This window comes from Podarcis filfolensis (assembly GCF_964270895.1).
Source record: "Podarcis filfolensis genome assembly, chromosome: 11".
Taxonomy (NCBI): domain Eukaryota; kingdom Metazoa; phylum Chordata; class Lepidosauria; order Squamata; family Lacertidae; genus Podarcis; species Podarcis filfolensis.
Window position 1 is genome coordinate 23,832,011 of NC_139613.1, and position 19,684 is coordinate 23,851,694.

At 43.3% G+C, this 19,684-nt stretch overlaps 1 protein-coding gene across 4 annotated transcripts in view; it reads right to left on the bottom strand.

The window, feature by feature from the left end:
* Positions 1-19,684, bottom strand: part of PDE4D (phosphodiesterase 4D) — a 628,032-nt gene that overhangs the window by 403,189 nt on the left and 205,159 nt on the right. The window contains exon 1 of one of the 4 annotated variants that reach the window (XM_083576115.1): positions 14,241-14,947. The exons of the other annotated variants lie outside the window; for them this stretch is intronic. Coding sequence (XP_083432241.1) covers positions 14,241-14,668 — 428 coding nt within the window. The 5' untranslated portion in view covers positions 14,669-14,947. Of the gene's footprint in view, positions 1-14,240; positions 14,948-19,684 lie in introns of those variants that run through there. 4 annotated transcript variants of the gene reach the window in all.

A 19,684-nucleotide genomic window follows, 5' to 3' on the forward strand; every position in this document is an offset into this window, starting at 1 on the left:
TCTCTTTTATGCAACAGAAGCACCTCCAGTTAATAGTTTCTGTGGCAACCAGTCACTTGTATGCTTTAGTCAAGCAAATAACTTGTCAAACTTGGCTATAAGCCATGAACTTAACAAGGAGACTGGCTTCATCACTTCAGCTGCCTCTCCTTCTACAGAATCTCAGCTTACAGATATAAAATAACAGGTAACCTCCAGACCAACCTCCAGACCACAATTCTGTAACAATATAGTCTTGAAAAATGTAACCAAAATGTGGTTCGTTCATGGGATGCTTTTGATTACATGAGATGGCTGCTTAAAAAGAAGATGGAGTTGTGTAAACTAGTTCTGTAGCATGGCTGCACACACGCCCTCTTCAGCCTCAAACTGAGTTCTAGATACTTCAGACTGTGTTGGATGTGCCATTGCATGCTCTATCTACTTTTTGGCATGTCATAAAATGATGTTAAATTTGGTTAGTAATATGGTTACCAACTTCAGGGCTGACAGTCACCACATTTCTGATATTCACACAAACATGCATATGCAAACAGTCTGCAAACAATTCCCATCAGATTGGTGAAGGCTGAATTAGATGAACTCATAGAGGATTATCTATCCATGGTTACTAACCATGAAGGTTGCACACAGTCTCCAACTTCAGAGACAATATGCCTCCGGGTACCAGCTGCTGGACAGCAACCATTAGAGAAGACTCTGCTTTCGTATCCCGCTTTTGGTCTTTGATCTGATCCCAAAGAGCTCTTATGTACAACTACTCTGATGCATACATTATTATTGTGGTGAGATCATTTCAATTATAATCATAACACCACTGTAGTAGCCTCCCTCTCAAATAAGATAGCTTACCAGGAGGTGGAGGGTTGTGTGGCAGTGAAGTCCGGTGCTCTGAAGAGGAACACGGAGTGAGATGCCTGTAGCGGTTGCCTTGCTAATTTCCCCAGAATGCTTCTGGGCCCTTCACTTAGTTCCAGAAACATGCTGTGAAAATTCAGATAGTGGCAGTTGCAGCCTCCACATGTGGCACCTCTTTTTTGCTGTGCCAGGCTGTTGGGGGGGGGGCAGGATAAGAAGGAGACCAGCAGCAATGGTGAGCTGTCTAGACTCTGTGGGTCATGGCATTTGCCATGCTGAGTCCAGACACCAGGCTTGATATCCACAGAAAGGCCCTTGAAACCCACGTAAAGAAACAGTTCTAAAAGCTTTATTTCCTCCCATTTTTAGTGCAGCCATGCACACTGCACATTCCTTTAAATATGTCACTTTTGGTGGTCTTCTATCCAAGTAAAACCAATCCTAATCTTAGCATATCGCTCCTATGAAATCTGAGTGCCTCATTGCCCAGTGTGATATGCCTGCAGGCTAAGATTTATAATTGGGTAGAGGGGGAATTATATTAATACCAGCTGATTGTGCTGGTAGTCTATGCATGCCAGTTCTGTACTTGCTGTGCTTGTTCTATCACTGCTGGGTAGCGCTTAGTAAATGACAGCTACTTTTAAAATATGAGAAGAGGTGCTTTACAAAAAGGAATAAAACATGGCTAGCTTTTAAAGATTAGCATGAACTGGATTTTTAAAAACACAGTCCATATCTTAAGTGAACTTAAGGACTGTAAAGGACTCCAGGGATGCCAGAGAAACTTTCAGCATAAAGCCCTCTTCTATTTGACTGTGAATAGAATTGATTTCTTCTATTTGGATGCATTCGTTAGCCACCAAAGCAATGATTCCCCAAGGAGCTGAAATGTATATTGACAGATTGGTTGAATTCAGACATCATAATAAATGACGGTTTGTGATGACTGGAATGTGCCTATGCTAGAGTCAGGCTTGCTAGCTGCTCCTTGTCCTCTCCTCCTCAGGTTCAGCATGAGGAGACTAAAACCTTTTGCTTCCTCTTTTGATTAATCATGGTATTAAATTGGTAATACTCTTGCAAGTTACCTATCCTCTATCAATCCTCTGCCAATAGACAGGACAGAGTGTATAAGCATGCTAATGACACATCAGATCCTGAGGACACAGCAAAGGAAAGTGGCTTCTGAAATAATCAATTCGCTTCACGCCATGATTTTAAGTGCATTTACCTACTTGGCAGTGAGTCCTACTGATTTTAATGAAAATTACTTTCAAGTAAACGTCTTGGGATTGCAATCTAATTCAGAAAAATGTTTAATGAAAAGGTGAGTTTATAATTTAGGAAGGTTCCCCGTTCTTCTCAGGCTACAGCATGGAATTTATCTACACACACACCCCGGCAAATCCACTCAGTTTAGAATGTTGAGTATACGGTCAGTTTGTCGCAACTGAGCAATTAATTTCCTGCTTCATCACAGTAATAAACTGACCTATAGATGTTGTTCTTCTTTCGTTTGGATGAAAGTAGGACCCAGGATGCCAGCTCCTGGAGAGCTGACTTTCTAGAAAGGTTGTTCATTACACTGTGAAGGCTTCCAGGTCTCAAGAATAAAGTTTATGATGTCATCAATTCAGTTTGCAGGAGTTTCCGCATGAAGAAAACAAGACAAAATACCCTTCATGTATTGCATGCAACAGCTTGCAGAGTATAATTATCTCTAGCTAAGGAACAGTTAATATGCCGGAAGAATAGAGCCAATACAATAAGGCTGCAACCCTATACACACTAAAAGGGAATGATTAAAATACAATTCTCCATGTTAAACAGGTTTCACTTTTCAAAGAAACTGCGGGTTTTTATGTGTGTGTTTACCTCCTTTCAATGTACATTTTCCCTCACATCCATTCCTATTTTACAGTGTACCAGGGTGTGATAGAAATCTCATTAGAGAAACGAGACCTAGATTTATGGATTTCACTTGTGATTCAGTTAGCATATTTACATCAATGTCATCATTGAGTGGAAATGATGAATGATGCTGAAGCCTCAGGCAGGAACAGAAGCAACAGAAATCAGTTTATCTGCTGGTTCCTTTTTGACTACAAAATTGAGCAAAGTTATTATTTAAACTGGAACAATAGACAAGCAGGGTTCTCAACACGGTTAGTAATTCAGGCAATTGGATATGATTGCATGTATCAGCCAATATATAAGAGTACAATCAAGAGAAAGTTCTATTCCCATTGTCATCAACAGAGAATCCAGGGTATAGCTAACACCCCTTCCTTTGAGCTGAGTCATTCAATCTGCTTTGAAGATTTAAAGTAGATCTGTGCAGAAACAGCCTCTTGAAATTATCCAGCCTATTTGTGGGCAGACAAAATGGGGAAGCAGCAAACCATTTCACCAAGTTTATCCATGGAGAGGAGAACCTCTCCCACAGAATTAGCCTTGGGTTTTGGCCGAGTATTTTTGAGGTTGTTTCTAATATTATTGGTAAGTCATTGAGCCCAAACCCTGCTTTGGTCCTTCTGTCACTAGACACTGATCTAGACCCTCCTCTTACATAGAAAAACATAACTGCCGTGCTGTTTACTGCTGTCTGCTTAGAGATTGTTTCTCACTGCAAAGACCCCAAAGGTCCATCCCTGACAGGATGGCAAGGGGAAGCTTGAAATCTGGCTCTTTCTGAGCATCTAACGCAACAGAGAAGGGTTATTGGGGGTCATGCTAAACACAATCATTTTGACAATGCATGGTTCCCATAACTTAGCTAGGTAAATAGAAGTGATGTCAGACCTCCAGCTACTTACTGATGGAGAGGCTATGCCAAGGATAGTTAAAGCATTGGTGATACATTCAGTGATACATTCAGTTATTTGACAGTGTCCCGGATCAGTATGCCTTCTTATATGTGTCTGAGGTCTACATTCCCCCCCCAAAAGTTGAACAAAGTAGTTTTATTATAAAACCAACAAAACTTTCTAAAGAAAAGGAAAGAAAAAGAATCAGTGACAATACCAGCATTTTTCACAGTAACCACTGGTACAGAATGGGCTGCTGGCCTGATCCAGCAGGCTCTTATTTTCTCATGTGCCTGGAGAGACCTTCTCTGGAACCCACAGTGTCCCCTCCCCTCACTGAAATTGGCCCTGAAAGAAAGCATTCCTTTGTAGCCAGCAGAATAGGTCATGGTCTATATTTTGTTGTGCAGTGTGTGTGGCACCCACAACAAATTATCCTGACTGAAAATGAGCCTGTACCTCTTCATCATTCCACATCCAAAGTTATGCCTCTTCTCTCCACCCCAATGACTCAGTTAATCAGGGTATGTGCAGAATCAGCCTGAAGAAATGGCTGCTGCAAGCAAATTGAAGCATGTGAATTCTCCCTCTCTCTGGGATTCCCCAATTCTCTTGGTTCTTTGTGAGCCTGGCAGAGAGTCAAGGCCAACATCTGAAACCACAAAAACCCAGGGTGTCTTCCATTCATCTGCTTGTAAGGTGCTTCGAAACATAATCTCTTCTATTTTTAGGTTTCCTGTTAAATAAAGGTTAGCTGGGTAATTAAGTATTTTCTTTCCTTTCAAAAAGCAATCTCCTACTTCAGAATGTCTTGGTTCTTAAATAAATGCATTTCACTGGAACCCTGGAACTGAATCTTGATAGGTTTTACCCAACCCTCACCCAGGTCAGTGCACACATCAGCCTGGTTTCATGGAGCGTTAAGGAAGCCCTGTAAAGAAGCCAAGTGTAGACCATTTTCCTGAATTGCCTGCATGTTCCAGAAAGGGATAAAAATGGCAGCTTTACCTCAGAGTAAGCGACAAAGAGTATCTTGCAGCCAGCCCTATACTGGGGTGGAGGGTGAGCAAACCCTTTTACCACAATGGGCAATGGGTGGAAAGAAAGAGGGTTTCCATGAGGGAGGGGGAAGAGAGTCAAATCATTCTCTGCCACTGAGCCAGTGAAGAACTATGAGGATGTAAGGGTCATCCTGTTATAGTAGCTTGACTGGCCTCTGCTAAAAGTCAGACGTTTAGTGGTCCCATGCTGTGGAACACTCTTCCAGCAAAAATTGGGCAGGCACTCTCAGTTCTGATTTTCAGATGTCTCTAGAAGCCAGTTTTATGTAGACAAGCCTATTCAATTTTTTGCTCAGACAGTCATTGTAAATCATTTTGCACTATTTTATTGTATATACTATTGCACAGTGCCATATTATATTGTATGAATCAGTGCCATAAAAATAATTTCACTAATAAAATATTGTGTGACAAGCAATATTAGGCCCCCAAAGGTCTGCATTTATATTTCTGAGATGGGAAATAATAGTTGCAGTGACATTAATGTGATGAACTCAACTGCCCATAAAAGGAGATTCAAGCAGCCAGCACAGATACTTCAGAACATTACTGCTTTTAATTTAAACTTTTCTTTCAGTGACTGCTTCAGCATTCATAGCCCTTCAGTTTTTAATGTCTTCAGTAAATACTGTATTACACACCCCTTAAGCTACAAACTATAACAGTGAGTTTTGTTAATAAAAAAAACACCTCTTTAAGTATATTGCTTTAATAATTGTGGGTGCTGCCCCATGACTATTCATAAATTAGTCCTGGAAAAATTAATGGAAAAGCATTCATAGGCAGTAGGTAGGCTAAATGTCTTACTCCAGTATATAGGCATAAAACAATAGAACAGTTTACAGGCAAGGCAGCTGATCAGACACTTCATAATATTGTTCTGTGAACTGCCCTGTAAAACCCCTGCCTTGGCATGAAGAGCATCATAAAGGAAGGGAGGAGGGAAAGGGGGGAGACATATATCGAGAGACATACATCTTTTATCCTTCTTACAGGTACTTGGTGGCCAGACAACTGAGTTATTTGCCTGTCTCAAAATGTATTATTATTATTATTATTATTATTATTATTATTATTATTATTATTACTACTACTACTACTACTCCCTGGTATTGATGTGTTTTAGTTTCATTGTTTGAGATATAGATTGTATATACACTAGCATATAACTATAGCATATAACAAATGCTATTTATTTGAAAACTGTTTAGAGACTGTTCTGGTATTAAGCAGTAAATCAATATATGAAGTGAAACGAAATGAAGCATGTGTTCATACTGAAACCACAAACCAATTCAGTTATCAGTATTTGATAAAATGTTCAAATTAGTCTGCAAAGCAGGGAAGTATGAAAGCTTTAGCCATTGTTAGCTGAATTGAAATGTTTTGCCATATTAGTTAGATCAATTGGCTTAAAAATATATGGTTCCCTGATTAATCAGCCAGGAGATTTATTTGGGGTGGTGGTGGTCTTATTTGTTACGGGCATACTCAGTGCTATTTTTCTAGAAAACGAGGTGCTGGAACTCACTATGAACACCTCCCTCATTCTCTTAGAATGGCAGTGGTGCCCACCGGACAAGTGCCGGAAGTGAGTTCTGGGGAGTTCTGGCTGAAAAAAAGCCCTGGAAATAGTTCTAAAAACTGAAGAGGACATTCAACAGCTTTAAAAGATTCTTTCTTTCCTCACAGGGGAGGGAATGACTATTGTAAAACAATATCTGATCCAACACATGTGCTTCATCTAAAAAAGAAAAGGGAGGGGGTTTCTATCCAGTGTTAGTCATGCTCACAGTAGACCTACTGGAGCTTTGGAAATGACTAAATTAGGTCCATTAGTATCAGTGGATCTACCCTGTGTATAACTTCCTTAGATACAATCCCCATACCCCAATTATTCCTTTTGCTTCAAAGCAATTTTTACTCATGTGCATATTTATTTAAATCTAATCGAGTGGTTAATCAGCTAAAACACAAATTATTGATCAATTAGGCTTCCTTTAAATGGGTGGCAACGGTAGTTATTAAAATATAGGTGACCTTGTTCAAAGCAGATATAAGAGGAATTTCAAAATAAACAAAATACGCAGGGTGGTTATAGAAGTCGTCTATTGCATCAAACAAATATAGGCCCAGTTCTCACATGACATTAGACCAAAACAAACTTTGTGTGAGCATGCAGGTTCTCAGAGGCGCTTATGGCCACTATGCAGGTTCTCAGCATGGTCCTCCTGGTCTCATGCTGGTTGGGGCTAAGCCACAGAGGACCATGGAAGAATGCAGGGGTCTTGATCTCTGGGAAGCCATGTGTTCACTTGGGAACCTTTTTCAACTTCAGGGGTACATTGCCTTCTTGGGGCAACATGCCAGTGAGTGCATGGAGCAACTATTATTTTTGCATATGGCAGGTTAGTTTCTCCACACACTCATGCACCCCTCTCTATCCCCCACTCAGGTAAGTAAGAGTCGTTATCAGAGTTCAATGATACATTCTAGCCAGGCAAAACCACTCAAGGAGAGCGCATACCAATGCTGGAACATGAGGAGAGTCCCTAAAACCTCTGCTCCCATTCACATAAAAACTGAAGTCTAGGCTCTCCCTAAGCATACAGTTGATGAGTTGTAAATTCCAAGAGAACCAGTTAATCTCAGATGGAGGTAGCTGAAGATAGAAAGTTATTTCTGAGTAAGCAATCTGAGATGAGGTTGGGTTAGGCTAGATAAAGGGCAGGCAGGGAGATAGACTAATGAGCACAGGAGGCTTCTAAAGCAGTACATTACAAGGTGCTGTGTCACTGGTTCCTGGCCCAGAGCTCCTGCTACCAGCTATCTTCTGCATCCCAGACACCTGCTTGGATTTCACTCAAAAGCAGCAGGCACCTGGCTTCATTCATTCAGGCAGGCAGGCAGTCAGTCAATTAATATAGTGCCTTTTAGCAAGGGGTGGGGGGAGTCCCTCCCAAGGCAACTTACAGAAACGGAAAAACAAGCCCAATGATGTAGATACAACTGAAGCAATCCTAAAACTCGAAGAGGAAACGTAAGCATCCAACAGCCAGCATGTACAGCACACATTAATAAAACAATGAACAAAGTAGAAAAGCTGTTAAGGATGTTCCCAAAGCCATATGTATATCTAAGGTGGGAAGGCATCCAGAAATGTGGGGTTGCCACTGAGAAGGTGGCAATCTGATAGACCTTGATGTTGGGCTAGAAAGCAGGACCTTCAAGGCTAGTTTGGGGGACTGGGGAGGGTCATAATAGATGCAGGCAATCCTTCAGATAACTTGATCCAAACCAATTCAAGGCTTTCAAACTCAAAACCAGCACTCAAAACTGAGCCTGGAAACAAATAGGTAGCTAAAGTGGATGGCACAGGAAGTATTGGTGTAATATGATCAGAAAGCTTGAACTGGCCCCCTCCTACAAGCATTCTGGCAGCTACATTCTGTACCAGTTTAAGTTTCTGAATAGTTTTTAAAGGCAGCCGTATGTATTCCAGTCTTGGTGACATATGCCTATAGTTCCCTCTTTGAGCCAGCTGATTTGCTAGCACAGGGAGTAGAGAATCTGGCAGCCAAGACTGCTCTATTTCAGACCCATGTACATAGGTGACGTCACCTAAGTTTGTGTCCCGAACCTGTGCCAGTAACAATGGTAAAAATATGGAAAAGCAACTGTAAACCATTAGAGCCTCTGGAGATATTTACAGCAGGTTTCCACCAGAAAAGCAATAGAGAGACAAGGAGAAACAGGAGAAACAAACAGTGAAGCAAGTCCTTTCTTGTTCCCTTAGAAATAGATGCTACAATACTATACAATACAATAGACACTACAGAAACTATACTACAAGGAAACTAATTCAATCAATAGGGCCACCAGGCTACAATCAGTAGACATTTCCTTGGAACTCATTCAACTCAATGGGATTAATTTCTGAATAAACACACAGAGGACTGGGCCACACAGTTATCTAGACCACAAACAAAATCAAGTGGACTCCCTGTTCATTTAATGGATTATTACACGGCCATCCACACTGCTGTCAGTAGAGAATACGCTTGAGCAAACATATTTATGCTGATCTAATCTTTGTATGCCACTTTCGTTCCTTGGGAATTCTAGCAAGAAGCAAAAAATAAGTCCTTTCATCAGCATTTCTACCTTGCCTTAATGCTTGTGCCAAAGAAAAGCATTCTTCTTTAGCTTGGTGGTTCTTGTAAACATGGAAGATTTTGAACATTTTACTGGGGGGAAATGGGTCATAGGAAGGAGATGGACAAGCCAACTGGCAAATGTTTGTTATTAGGAAACTTGCAACTAACAATGTAGTTTGTAGGTGGAGCCAGAGCCAGTGATATGTGCAGCCAACTAATTATAGGTTTGTTCCCATCTTTCTCCCTGCTGAGTTCTACAAGGGCAAAATTGAGGCTGAGGAGGACAAAGCTTGCAGCCAGCTTACGGTAACTGGTTGTAAAAAGGTAGGCAGGTGGGGGCTGGTCATGGGTAAACTCAGGTTGGTGAGGAAGTGCCCTGTCATCCTTAATGGACACACACACACACACACACACACACACCCCGCCCACCAACACTGGTCAGAGATGATGGTAATTGAAATCCAACAGCATCTCAAAGGCACCACGTTGGCTACCACTGCCCTAAAGAATACTCTTGCTCTGTGCAGGTATATAGTTTCATGGATCTCTATCCTTCAGGCTCATTCCTTTGCTTCTCCTTCCAAGTCCTGAGCCTCATACAAGTATCACACCTGAGCATTATACCTAAGTGGTTAAACGATGAGCAGAGAAGGAATTGCTTTAGAAAATCAGCACTCCTTCCCTGCACTGCTAACAAAGTGGGCTCTTAGATCTGAGTCAAACGCAGGACTTCTTTACACAGAGAATATACCCATTTTCTTCCCACATTATTTTTGTTCGGCTGTGATCACGAAGGTCTGACCAAAATGTTATTAAAAGTAAGTATTCTTTCTTAAGTAAACCATGAATTTAAGACATCAAGCCCAGCAAAAGGGCCTGAGTTATTTGACACCTCCCACATTGTAATAGAATTCTAAGTCTGGCGTGTAAAAGAAATGCAGAATTCAAATGCATAGTGGTTTGGTTTTTCTCAGAAGCATGTAGAACAGTGCAAAATCTACTGGGTTTATTTCCAAATATGAGTGCAATTGGATTACAGTTTATGTATTCATTTTTTTTAGCCCATTACAAAATCCTATCTAATCTTTATCCTTTATTTTCTTCACAAGAGTTTAGGTCAAAGCACCTAATTTCCCCCCTTTTATTCTGACAAGAGCCCTGTAGTGTAGGTTAGGCTGAGAGAGAGTGACTGGCCCAAGATTCCCCCACCCCACCCCCATATGCTTTGTAACTGAGCAGAGATTTGAATCTATTTCTCACTGATCTAGGCCCTGATTCACAGTAAGCACTGTACCACGTTGACTCCCATAATCATGGAATAACTTCAGCTCCTTTAACTGCAGTAGATAGAGGTTCAGCATAATGCAAATGCTTGTTTGGATCCAGAAAGTCCCTGAGTAGAGTTCCACTCATGGAAATCTCCTCCTGGGGGGCTGGGAGACAGATTTTCCCCAATGTCCCCTTTACCCTGCAGCCTCTGCACCCTTGGAAATCTGCTCTTGAAGGTTTGAGGACCCTCTAGAACAGTATCTGAGTTGGCTGGGGCAGGAGGCTGCAGGGGGAATCGCTGAATTGTTTCCCCTTTCACAAGCAAGAGCCTCTCTGCTGGATAAAAACCCTTGCAGAGCCAGGTTATGTCTTCATATTTCTGACTAAAATGGCCAGTGCTTGAATTAGCGGGGCGGGGGGGCAAGAGCTACTGTTTTTACAAATCTATGGGGCACTGTCATTTGGCCAAAATTGGGGAAATGTGGAGAGGGAGGCTTTGTAGATTTCAGTAAGTCCCCTGTCACACAGAGACATCCTGTTGCTTTGTATATGTTTAGGACTGAAAGTAATCTGCACACAGAATGCACACTCTTCAATGCCAGTTCTACCCAAGGCTAAATTGCAATGATATATATTGCAATCTACATGCATCCTGTTACAAATTGATGTTTTTTAGCATAGCCACTTAAGTTTCATGAGTGAGAAAATAAGAGACAAGAGGAGATTAATCTGCTAGTTCAAGATGGTATGCCAGTGAAGCAGAATCAGAAACAGATCTATAGCCATTGCATTCCCATCCTGGTAACCTCTAGCCTGTAGACTGCAGTCCACCTGTAGCAACGTTGTCTCTCTGGGTACAGGGCAATTGCTGACTTGTCACATGCCAAGCACATTTATTTAGTCAAGCCATTCCATTTAATGACAAGGAGCTCCCATGAAGTGATCTTGGTTCTTGTTTGTGATGAAAACAAATTAAAGCATTTGAGGTTCAACATTTTTTCTCCTTGTCATCACATGCATTAAGCTGTTGCCATTTAATTTGCTTTTGGCTTTTACTTTCCGTGTCTTTGCAGAATGCTTTTGTGCAGGAATGAACTTTCTGCAAACAGGTGGAGACAATTCCACAGACAACTGCATCTTAAATTGTTCTATAAGGTTGTTTCACACTTTCCTCAGAAACAAACCAATATTTTCCACCACCTTAACTCAGTTCTTATGGTGTAGCCAAACTAAGTTATCTGACAAGTACACCAGTATGATACCCAAGTTTTCAAACACTTGTTTGCAACAGTCGCACTTGGATTTTTTAAGGCGTACACTTAAATCGTAGATGCACTCTTCAAAATGTATGGAAGGCTCCATTTGACCCCAAAAGAACTCATAACCAGTTTTCCCCCTCGCTATTATATACATAATGAATGCTTGTCTCACCTGAGTGATTAAAGTCATCAACATATAGCATTTTTTCAACAGCTTTATAATCTACGTCATTTCTATAGGTCACTATATACAGGGTGTGGATGTGGTTGTTCTTTTGCAAATTTATAGCAAAACTGAAACAACCATTTAAATTTATGCTATTCAACAGCTTGTCCTGAAGGACATAAAAAAGTTAACAATATTCTGATCATTTCTGCAAATGATCATACAACTTTTTAAAAGTAAGCTATTTTATTAACAGTTATAAATTATACTAAAAATATAAAAAAATACAAAGCACTATGACTTGTAAGAAACTTCTAAATATGCCTTTGCTGGTTGAAATCTGAAGAAGTCCAAATGCTGTGTGTTTTCAATTATTTTTTAAAATGTCTCAGTTTTGGAGAAAAGCTTTGTGTAATTTATAGAGTGTCTTGAATGTGTGAGTACATTTTACATTTCAAAGTTAGGAGTATTGCCTTTGAAATGTGTTTTCCATAAATATCAATTCATTTTTATACACAACAAACATTATTTTACAAAGTTGGTGAAAGATGGAGCCGTAAAGGAAGATGAAGTCAATGACACACACTGGCTAACACACCTGCAGCCCTAATTTGGAAAAGGGACTGAGTTCTAAAACTCCAACAAGACAAAAGAAACAGTAAATATCAACATTTTAATTTATTACGCTGTCATTAACTGGAGGATTAATACCTGCAGAAAATACTGAGCACTTGGTTTAAGAGCCAATATGGATTATTCTTGAAAGCACTGTGTCACAAGCTTTCCACAATTAATCTTCTTTTGTCCCCAGAAGGTTTAAACTCCATGTAATTATAATTCTAATAAAAGCGTTTATTTATTTCAGAATGATCCTATGCACACAGATTTCCAAGTAAGAGAGAGGCTCAGAGAGTTCAGCAGGGCTTACTCCTAGGTGAGTGTGCACTAAGCAGTGTGCCTAATCTCAACATTTAGACTTTGTTAAGTCTCTCTCTGAGTTTTTCCACCAGACACCCTGACCCACTACAGATCACACCAGTGATGTGGATATGAATTTACAGTTTGGGGGAGCAGGGAAATAACAGCAACATGATATCACTAATGCTAATAAGCACAAGGACTGGATTCTTTGTATCACTGAATGTTTCATCTTAAAAACGACTATAGCAACGTAGAAAGAGAGTGCTAGGGAATTGCCTTATCCAAGCGATGCTTCCCCCTTTACCAGAGGGGCACAATGACACCACCATGAACAAGGTCACGAGTTTGTAGCAGAGATGTGTGCGGCGTGTGATGCAATTTGAAATGTCAACTCTGGTATTTGTGCATCCGGTGCAGAATGCTGTAAGAGCACGTTAACCCAGATTATATATAAATCAAGGCAGCTACCCCAATGAAAAATTAATATCCCATTTCCCTCATTCTACTGCTCTGTAATGTACACTCTAGAAAATGGCATGGACCTGCTTACTGCAAACAAATCAGAGATCATAAATGGAGCTGTTGTCGCCTGCCAGTAGCAGCTCTCCTGCTGACTGATTGCAAGAGGAAGTTGTTCTTAAACAGTGATGTCACTCTGTGATCTGTCAGTCTCCATGTAGCAGCAGCAACAACAACACAACCTATAGTTCACTCCATAGGAAGCAATTCAGCAGTCCTTTCCCCGCTTCATATCTCTTTCTGGAAATCAATTAACTGCATCTAATCAAGGGTCAATTTATGAAGCTCTCCCACCAAATTAACCGCCAATAATTTGATACCATGTGTGGGAGTGCAGAACTGTGCCTCTCCGTCCCTTTCAGACCCCTCTAAGCCTTTAAATCCCAGAGGACTCACTGTAATAAAAAGCAGGTTATCCTTGAAATGTTTTCATAAAGTGATGTGTGCATATGAAGTGGGTGAGGGGACTGGAGGGAAGATGGAGAAGGATAGATGGATCCTTTGCTGTGGACTTGCTCACAGCACCAGATACCAGGGGAGTATTACTACACAGTTCCACCTCAAATCACCCACGTGCTTGGTTCCTGTGTCTTTTAAAAGATACTTGCCTTACTTGCAAGGCAAAGGGAAACTAGTTTACTTGGATGCAACCCCGCTTACCTCTACCCCACCCCCTTTTATCCTGGGCCTACTATGGGCAAGAAAGATCTGGGGGTCAACAGACAACGTCAAAGGATTGCCCAGATCAACCAGACCCCTACCCTAATTCGAATCCAGTGCCCAAGCTAGTGCCCAAGCACCACATCCAGCGGCCCTCTTCTGCCTGATCTTCCGGTCCCCGGTGGCATCATTCCTCCCTCCCTGCCTGCCTCCCAAATCCCCCCACCTCCCCCAATGACCCCCTCAATCCCACCCCCGTGCCCTCTCACCCTACGGCCCTGTCAATTACCCCTGGCTTTCGGTTTCTCCCATGCTTGCACCCGCCCCATGCTCCCTCTCTATTGACCCCCGTCCCTTAAAGCTCCCCTCCCCTGGGGGGATTCTTCCCCCCCACAAACACCCAACGCCCTCTCTACAACTTAACGCCCCCCCCCCCCGCGCGCTCCGTCCAAGGATCCTCCTCCCTTCTTCCCTCACCTGTCGGAAGGGGTGGGATGGAGGAGGGTGGCTGAAATGACCCTCGGCGGGCAGAGCCCCTTCCCCGCGCCCCTCCCGCGTACCGTCTGAAGCCCTGGAAGGACGAGGGCCAGGACATCCTGGATTTCTTCAGGCCGGGCCGGTGGCCGGTCTCCAGGGCGAAGGACGCGCGGTCCATGGCGCGGCTGTACAGGTAGCGCTCCGTGTCCGAATAGCCCCGGTGCCTCACTCTGCCGCCGCCGCCGCTGCCCCCGACGACGCGACCCCGGGCGGCTGTAGGGAGAGGAGGGGCGGGCGGCGGCGGTAGCGGCGCGGGAGGCGGCGGCGGCGGCGGGCACTGGGGCGCCTGCGGCTGGTGCACGAGGAAGTGGTGCTGCTGGCGGAGCTGGTAGCGGCAGTGGTGCTCGTGGCGCCACAAATGCTTGGGCGCCGCCGGGCTCCCGTCGCCGGGGCCGCCACTGCCGGTCTCCGCCGCTTCGACCAAGCTGGGGCGGCTCTCCTCAGCCTCCATGCTGGGGCCGCCGACGGGGCAAAAGGCGAACAGAAGCGCGGCGCCCCCGCTGTCCTTGCCGCTTGCCGAGCTGCAGACGCGCTCCTTCGATGCTCGCCGGGCGCGCTCGCTAAGCAACGGCGGCGCGGCTGCCTGCCTGCCTGCGCCCCTGCCCTCGCCTCGCCTCGCCTGCTCAAGCCCGCCTTGCGCCACTACCGGGCTGCTGCTGCTGCTGCTGAAAAGTTGGACAGCTCCCTGCGCCGGCTGCTGCCAGGCGGCGGGGAAAGGCACTCCCTCGCCGTCTGCTCGCCAACTCGGCCGCTAGGAGACGACGTTGCCTGACCTTAGGGCTGCCTCTTGCCCAAGGGGCGGAGGCGGCGGCAGCCTGCGCGAACCGAGAGCCCCGGAGGAGGAAGGCAGAGCAGCGCCCGGGTGCAGCGAGGGAAGCAGCCGCCGCCGCCGCCGTAGCAGCCGGCATAGACCGGAGTGGGCGCCTGGGGCTGAGCAGCGTGGACGCGCGGCGGCCGAGACTGCTGCGCTGACCTAAGTGGAGTTTTCCTCCAGCTCCATCGCCTCCAATCGCGTCTCCTCCGCCTCTCCGAGCTCCCGGGAGATGGGCTTCTCGCTGCCTTTCTGCGCTCGCCTCCCCGAGGCTGCCATTCGGTCACTTCTCGTTTTTAGACAGACCCACCCCGCTCTCTCTCTCGCTCTCTCTCCACCCCCCCCCTTCAGAAGTCACTTTGGGTGGCAAAGTTGCACAAAGTCGACGTCGCTGCGAAAGGGAGTCTGGGTTTAAGGAGGGGAGTGTGGAGAAACAGGGAGCCGAAAGCTGTCCCATTTCCTCTTCTGCCCATCCATATATTTGGGGAACTATTTCTCTCTCTCTTTGCAATCGAAACGGGGAGGGAGGCAGAGGTCCTCCGTGCACCAGCGTTCTCCAAAGTGCTCCACTTAAGGCTTGAAATATTAAGCTGCTCCTCTCCCCCAGCCCTTCCTCTCCCCGCCTTTCTCTAAGTACTCCTGGCTGCGAATTAACACCGCGGAGCTTTAATTATAACGAGTTCTGCGTCTTCCGTTACGAATAAAGGATAGGTCAAGCTCTTCCATTATTATGAACCACCAGTTTCAGGAGTTTGTGAATGCCGGGGAAAATGCCTTCGAGCAGCTGATTCTCTGTGCGTGACAAAAATAAAAATAAAAAAATGATTCCACTGTTTAAAAACAGACCTGACTAATCAAAGTGGATTTTATTTTAAGCAGTAAAATGCTACTATTCTAAAATAAACTCATAGTACTAGGCGAGAGAGGTCTCCTTTAGGGAGCAGCAGCTGTGAATCCTCTTCTCTGTGTTTCAGATTACCTGCGATGAGAGCATCTAGATCCCAGGTTATTATGAGGGAGAGGAACAAGATCAACACAAAAGCGTCTGAAATGCCCTGTTTTTCTTGTCTGTCTCTAAAAACAAACAAACCTAAAAAATCCAAAAACCCTCTCATAAACGTTAATCTATCCAAATAATAGATTTGACCCTAAATATGAATTTGTGTCTCTGGCTCAGGAAGGCATTCAGACACATGATTAAACCAGTTCATGCAATGATTACATCCACATAAACCAAGGCAAATAGATATTGCACAGAAGAAGAGTTTTGCTGAACCTGGCCAAAGACTCATCTAGACCCAGCCTAGGGCAGTCTTCACCAATGATGTTTAGGACCACCACTTCCATTAGCCCCAGCATGTAGAAAGTACTACCATAGTGGTTCTATTTCACTTTCAAATGGATGGGCACTTCACTATTAGAGGGTTACTGAGGTGAGCATGCCATCTTTATTTTTCACAAATGTGCTCCAGTCAAGTGACCCATGCTTTGCACACAGCTGGAATGCTACCCTAATATTTTGGTTCTGTGCCCAGAAAATGCTAAAATCTTCATACCCTGCATCTGGGGCTTCATGCATGTTTTTCAAGAGACATAACAAGATATGAAGTCTTAGAGCTTTGCAAATGAATTAAAAATTAGGAAGTCACTGGTCCAGATGGCACCCACCCAAGCTTTGTTAAATAACTCAAATATAAAATTCCTGATCTTCCCAATGAAAATATGCAACTTGTCCCTAAACTTGGCCTTTTTCCTAGACAACTGGAAATTAGCCAATACAATGCCAGTTTTTGGTTTTTTTAACTGCATGCAGAAGGATCAAGAAAAATATAGGGCAACCGCTTAGCATCTGAATAAAGTGGTGAACAGCATTATTACAGATAGAATTATTAAGCATATAGAAGAACAAGTTTTCTGAGGAAGACACAGCATGGCTTCTGGAAAAGGAAGTCCTGCCTCACAAGCCTTTTGGAGTTCCTTTAAAGTGTCATCAAGTATGTGGATGGGGTAATTTGGTAAACAAGAGATGGGAAGTCTTTTTGGCCTGGTACACCAGGTTGCTTTATTATTATTATTATTAATAATAATAATAATAATAATAATTTAATTAAATGTATATACTGCCCTTCATCAAAAGATCTCAGGGTGGTTCAGAGAATAAAATACAAGATAAAACACAAGTAAATACTTGATCACAGCCAATCCAGCAGGGTGGAAATTCATGGAACTTTGAAGTGTCAGGCATAGCTCTAATGGCTTTAGCCCAAACGTAGCAGAGTTTTCCTGCACAGCGAAGAAGCTAGTTGAGGTGGAAATGACTAGTCAGCTAGACTCAGAATAACTATTTACAGGATTTATTAAAAGGAAAAATAAAACCAGCAGAGTTTCTGCATACAAAACAAAGCAAAATAAATCCTTTCTTTCTCTCTCTCTCTTAACCATACACAGCACTTCTACTCCTAACACACCCCTAACACACCAAACTGTGCTAGCAATCCCTAGATAACAGAGTTGAGTGCTGGTCGTTAACCAATCAGAGCAAGTAGTTTCTAGGTCAAGCTGACCTTGGCTTTCTGCCAAGAGTAAATTGACACGGCCTTGAGTTAATTGTGTGAAGCCAGAATCTGTAAGTTTCCCATGAGAACCAATTAACAGAAACTGAACACCCCCTCACAGATTCTGCTGGACAATTAACATCAAATACACCTATGTAGGAGATTATTTTTCCAGCAAACCTAAACCCTTGCACATTCGCTTGTTCTTTACCTTTGCCAATGGTTTAGTTAACACATCTGCTACATTTTCTTCACTTGATACATAAGTACAGGTGATTACATTGTCTTGTACACAGCAACGCACATTTTGGTATTTTACAGAGATATGTTTGGAACGCGATTTGAAACCCTCTGTTTTACTTAAGGTTATACAAGCTTGATTATCAATGTAAACTTGTACTGGTTCTCCACAATTTACATTTAAATCTGTTAACAAATGCTTGAAATAAATCACCTCGTTGCACAATTCACTCAACGCGGCGTACTCTGATTCCGTTGATGACACACTTACAATGTCTTGCTTGCGTGACCGCCAGCTGATTAAAGCTCCACCGACCATTATGACTAGTCCTGTGACAGATTTTCTATCCGGCAAATTTCCCCAGTCACTATCACAGTAGCAACTCAACATTTCATCCTCTGAAGAATTTAATTGTAACATATAGCCAATTGTCTGTTTGAGGTATCTCAGAACTTGTTTTACCCCTTTCCAGGCATTTAGTGTGGGTTTTGAGACCAATCTACTTAATATGCCTACTGCATAGCTAATATCAGGTCTGGACCACTGTGCTAGATACAATAAACTTCCAATTACAGAATGATATACATCAGGATGTTCAAATTCAGGACTCTCATCTGTATGAAGTGTTTTTATGAAACCTGGATCCATAGGCACCACTGCCCCTTTGCAATCCTGCATCCTGTATGTAGTCAGTAGTTGTTTAACTTTGTTCTGCTGACTAATTAGGCAGCTGCCATCTTGGGCCCAGCACACTTCCAACCCTAGATATGTCCTAACCGGGCCTAAGTCTTTCACTTTGAACTTACTGGACAATTGCTTGGCAAACCTTTTAGTTTGTTTATCTGTTTTGCAAGCATACAATACATCATCTACATAAATCAGACAAAACTCTTGATCACTGCCTGTACCACGTACATAAACACAATTGTCAGCTGTACTCTGCTTGAAACCAAATGACACTAAGGCCTCATGGAAACATTTGTTCCAAGATCTTGCAGCCTGTTTGAGACCATATAGAGCTTTGTTTAATTTCAACACTCTATTGGAACCTGTCTCATAACCAGGCGGTTCGGCTAGATACAGGTCTTCTGATATTGATGCATGTAAATATGCAGTCTGGATATCAAAATGGTTTAACAGGAGTTTTCTCTTTGCTCCAAGTGTTAGAATCAGCCTTACACTGTCCCCCTTAGCAGTAGGGGAAAAAGTCTCGTCATAATCTTTTCCAGGCCTCTGAGAGTATCCTTGAGCCACTAAACGAGCTTTGTATTTGTACTCTCCTGTCACCAGAGGTTTAAGTTTGTACACCCACCTGCAGCCTACAATCTTTGCCCCCTCAGGCGCTGCTACTGGTGTAAAAACCTTGTGCTCATTCAGAGAGGACATCTCTTCCTCCATTGCCTGCTTCCAGAGCTCTGCCTCCTCTTTTGGTAACTTTAACACCTCCTGAAAACTCTTGGGCTCTGCAATTACACTAAACACATTTGCAGTATCTGGAGAAAAACGCACCGGAGGCACTCCTTTGTTTTGTCTTTTAGATCTTCTGGGAGAAAATTTTTCTTCTGACCCACTTTCCTCCTCAGAACTACGACCTCTCTTTTGTTGCTTAGCAACTGGTCTCTGGCTAATTCCACTTTCTTGAGAGCTCTTATCTGAACTTTCCTCCCCCTCAGACTCTGATTCTCTATGTTTACCTTCAGAGTCATGAAGCTCCTGGGAAGGTTCAAACCAAACCTCAGTATTGGCATGTAGTCTCTCCCAGCCACTATGTTCACAAAAAGTGGCATTCCTGGAGATCACAATGCCATTTGTCCCTTCAGCAAAGCGGAAACCTTTTCCCAGCTCCTGGTAACCCACAAA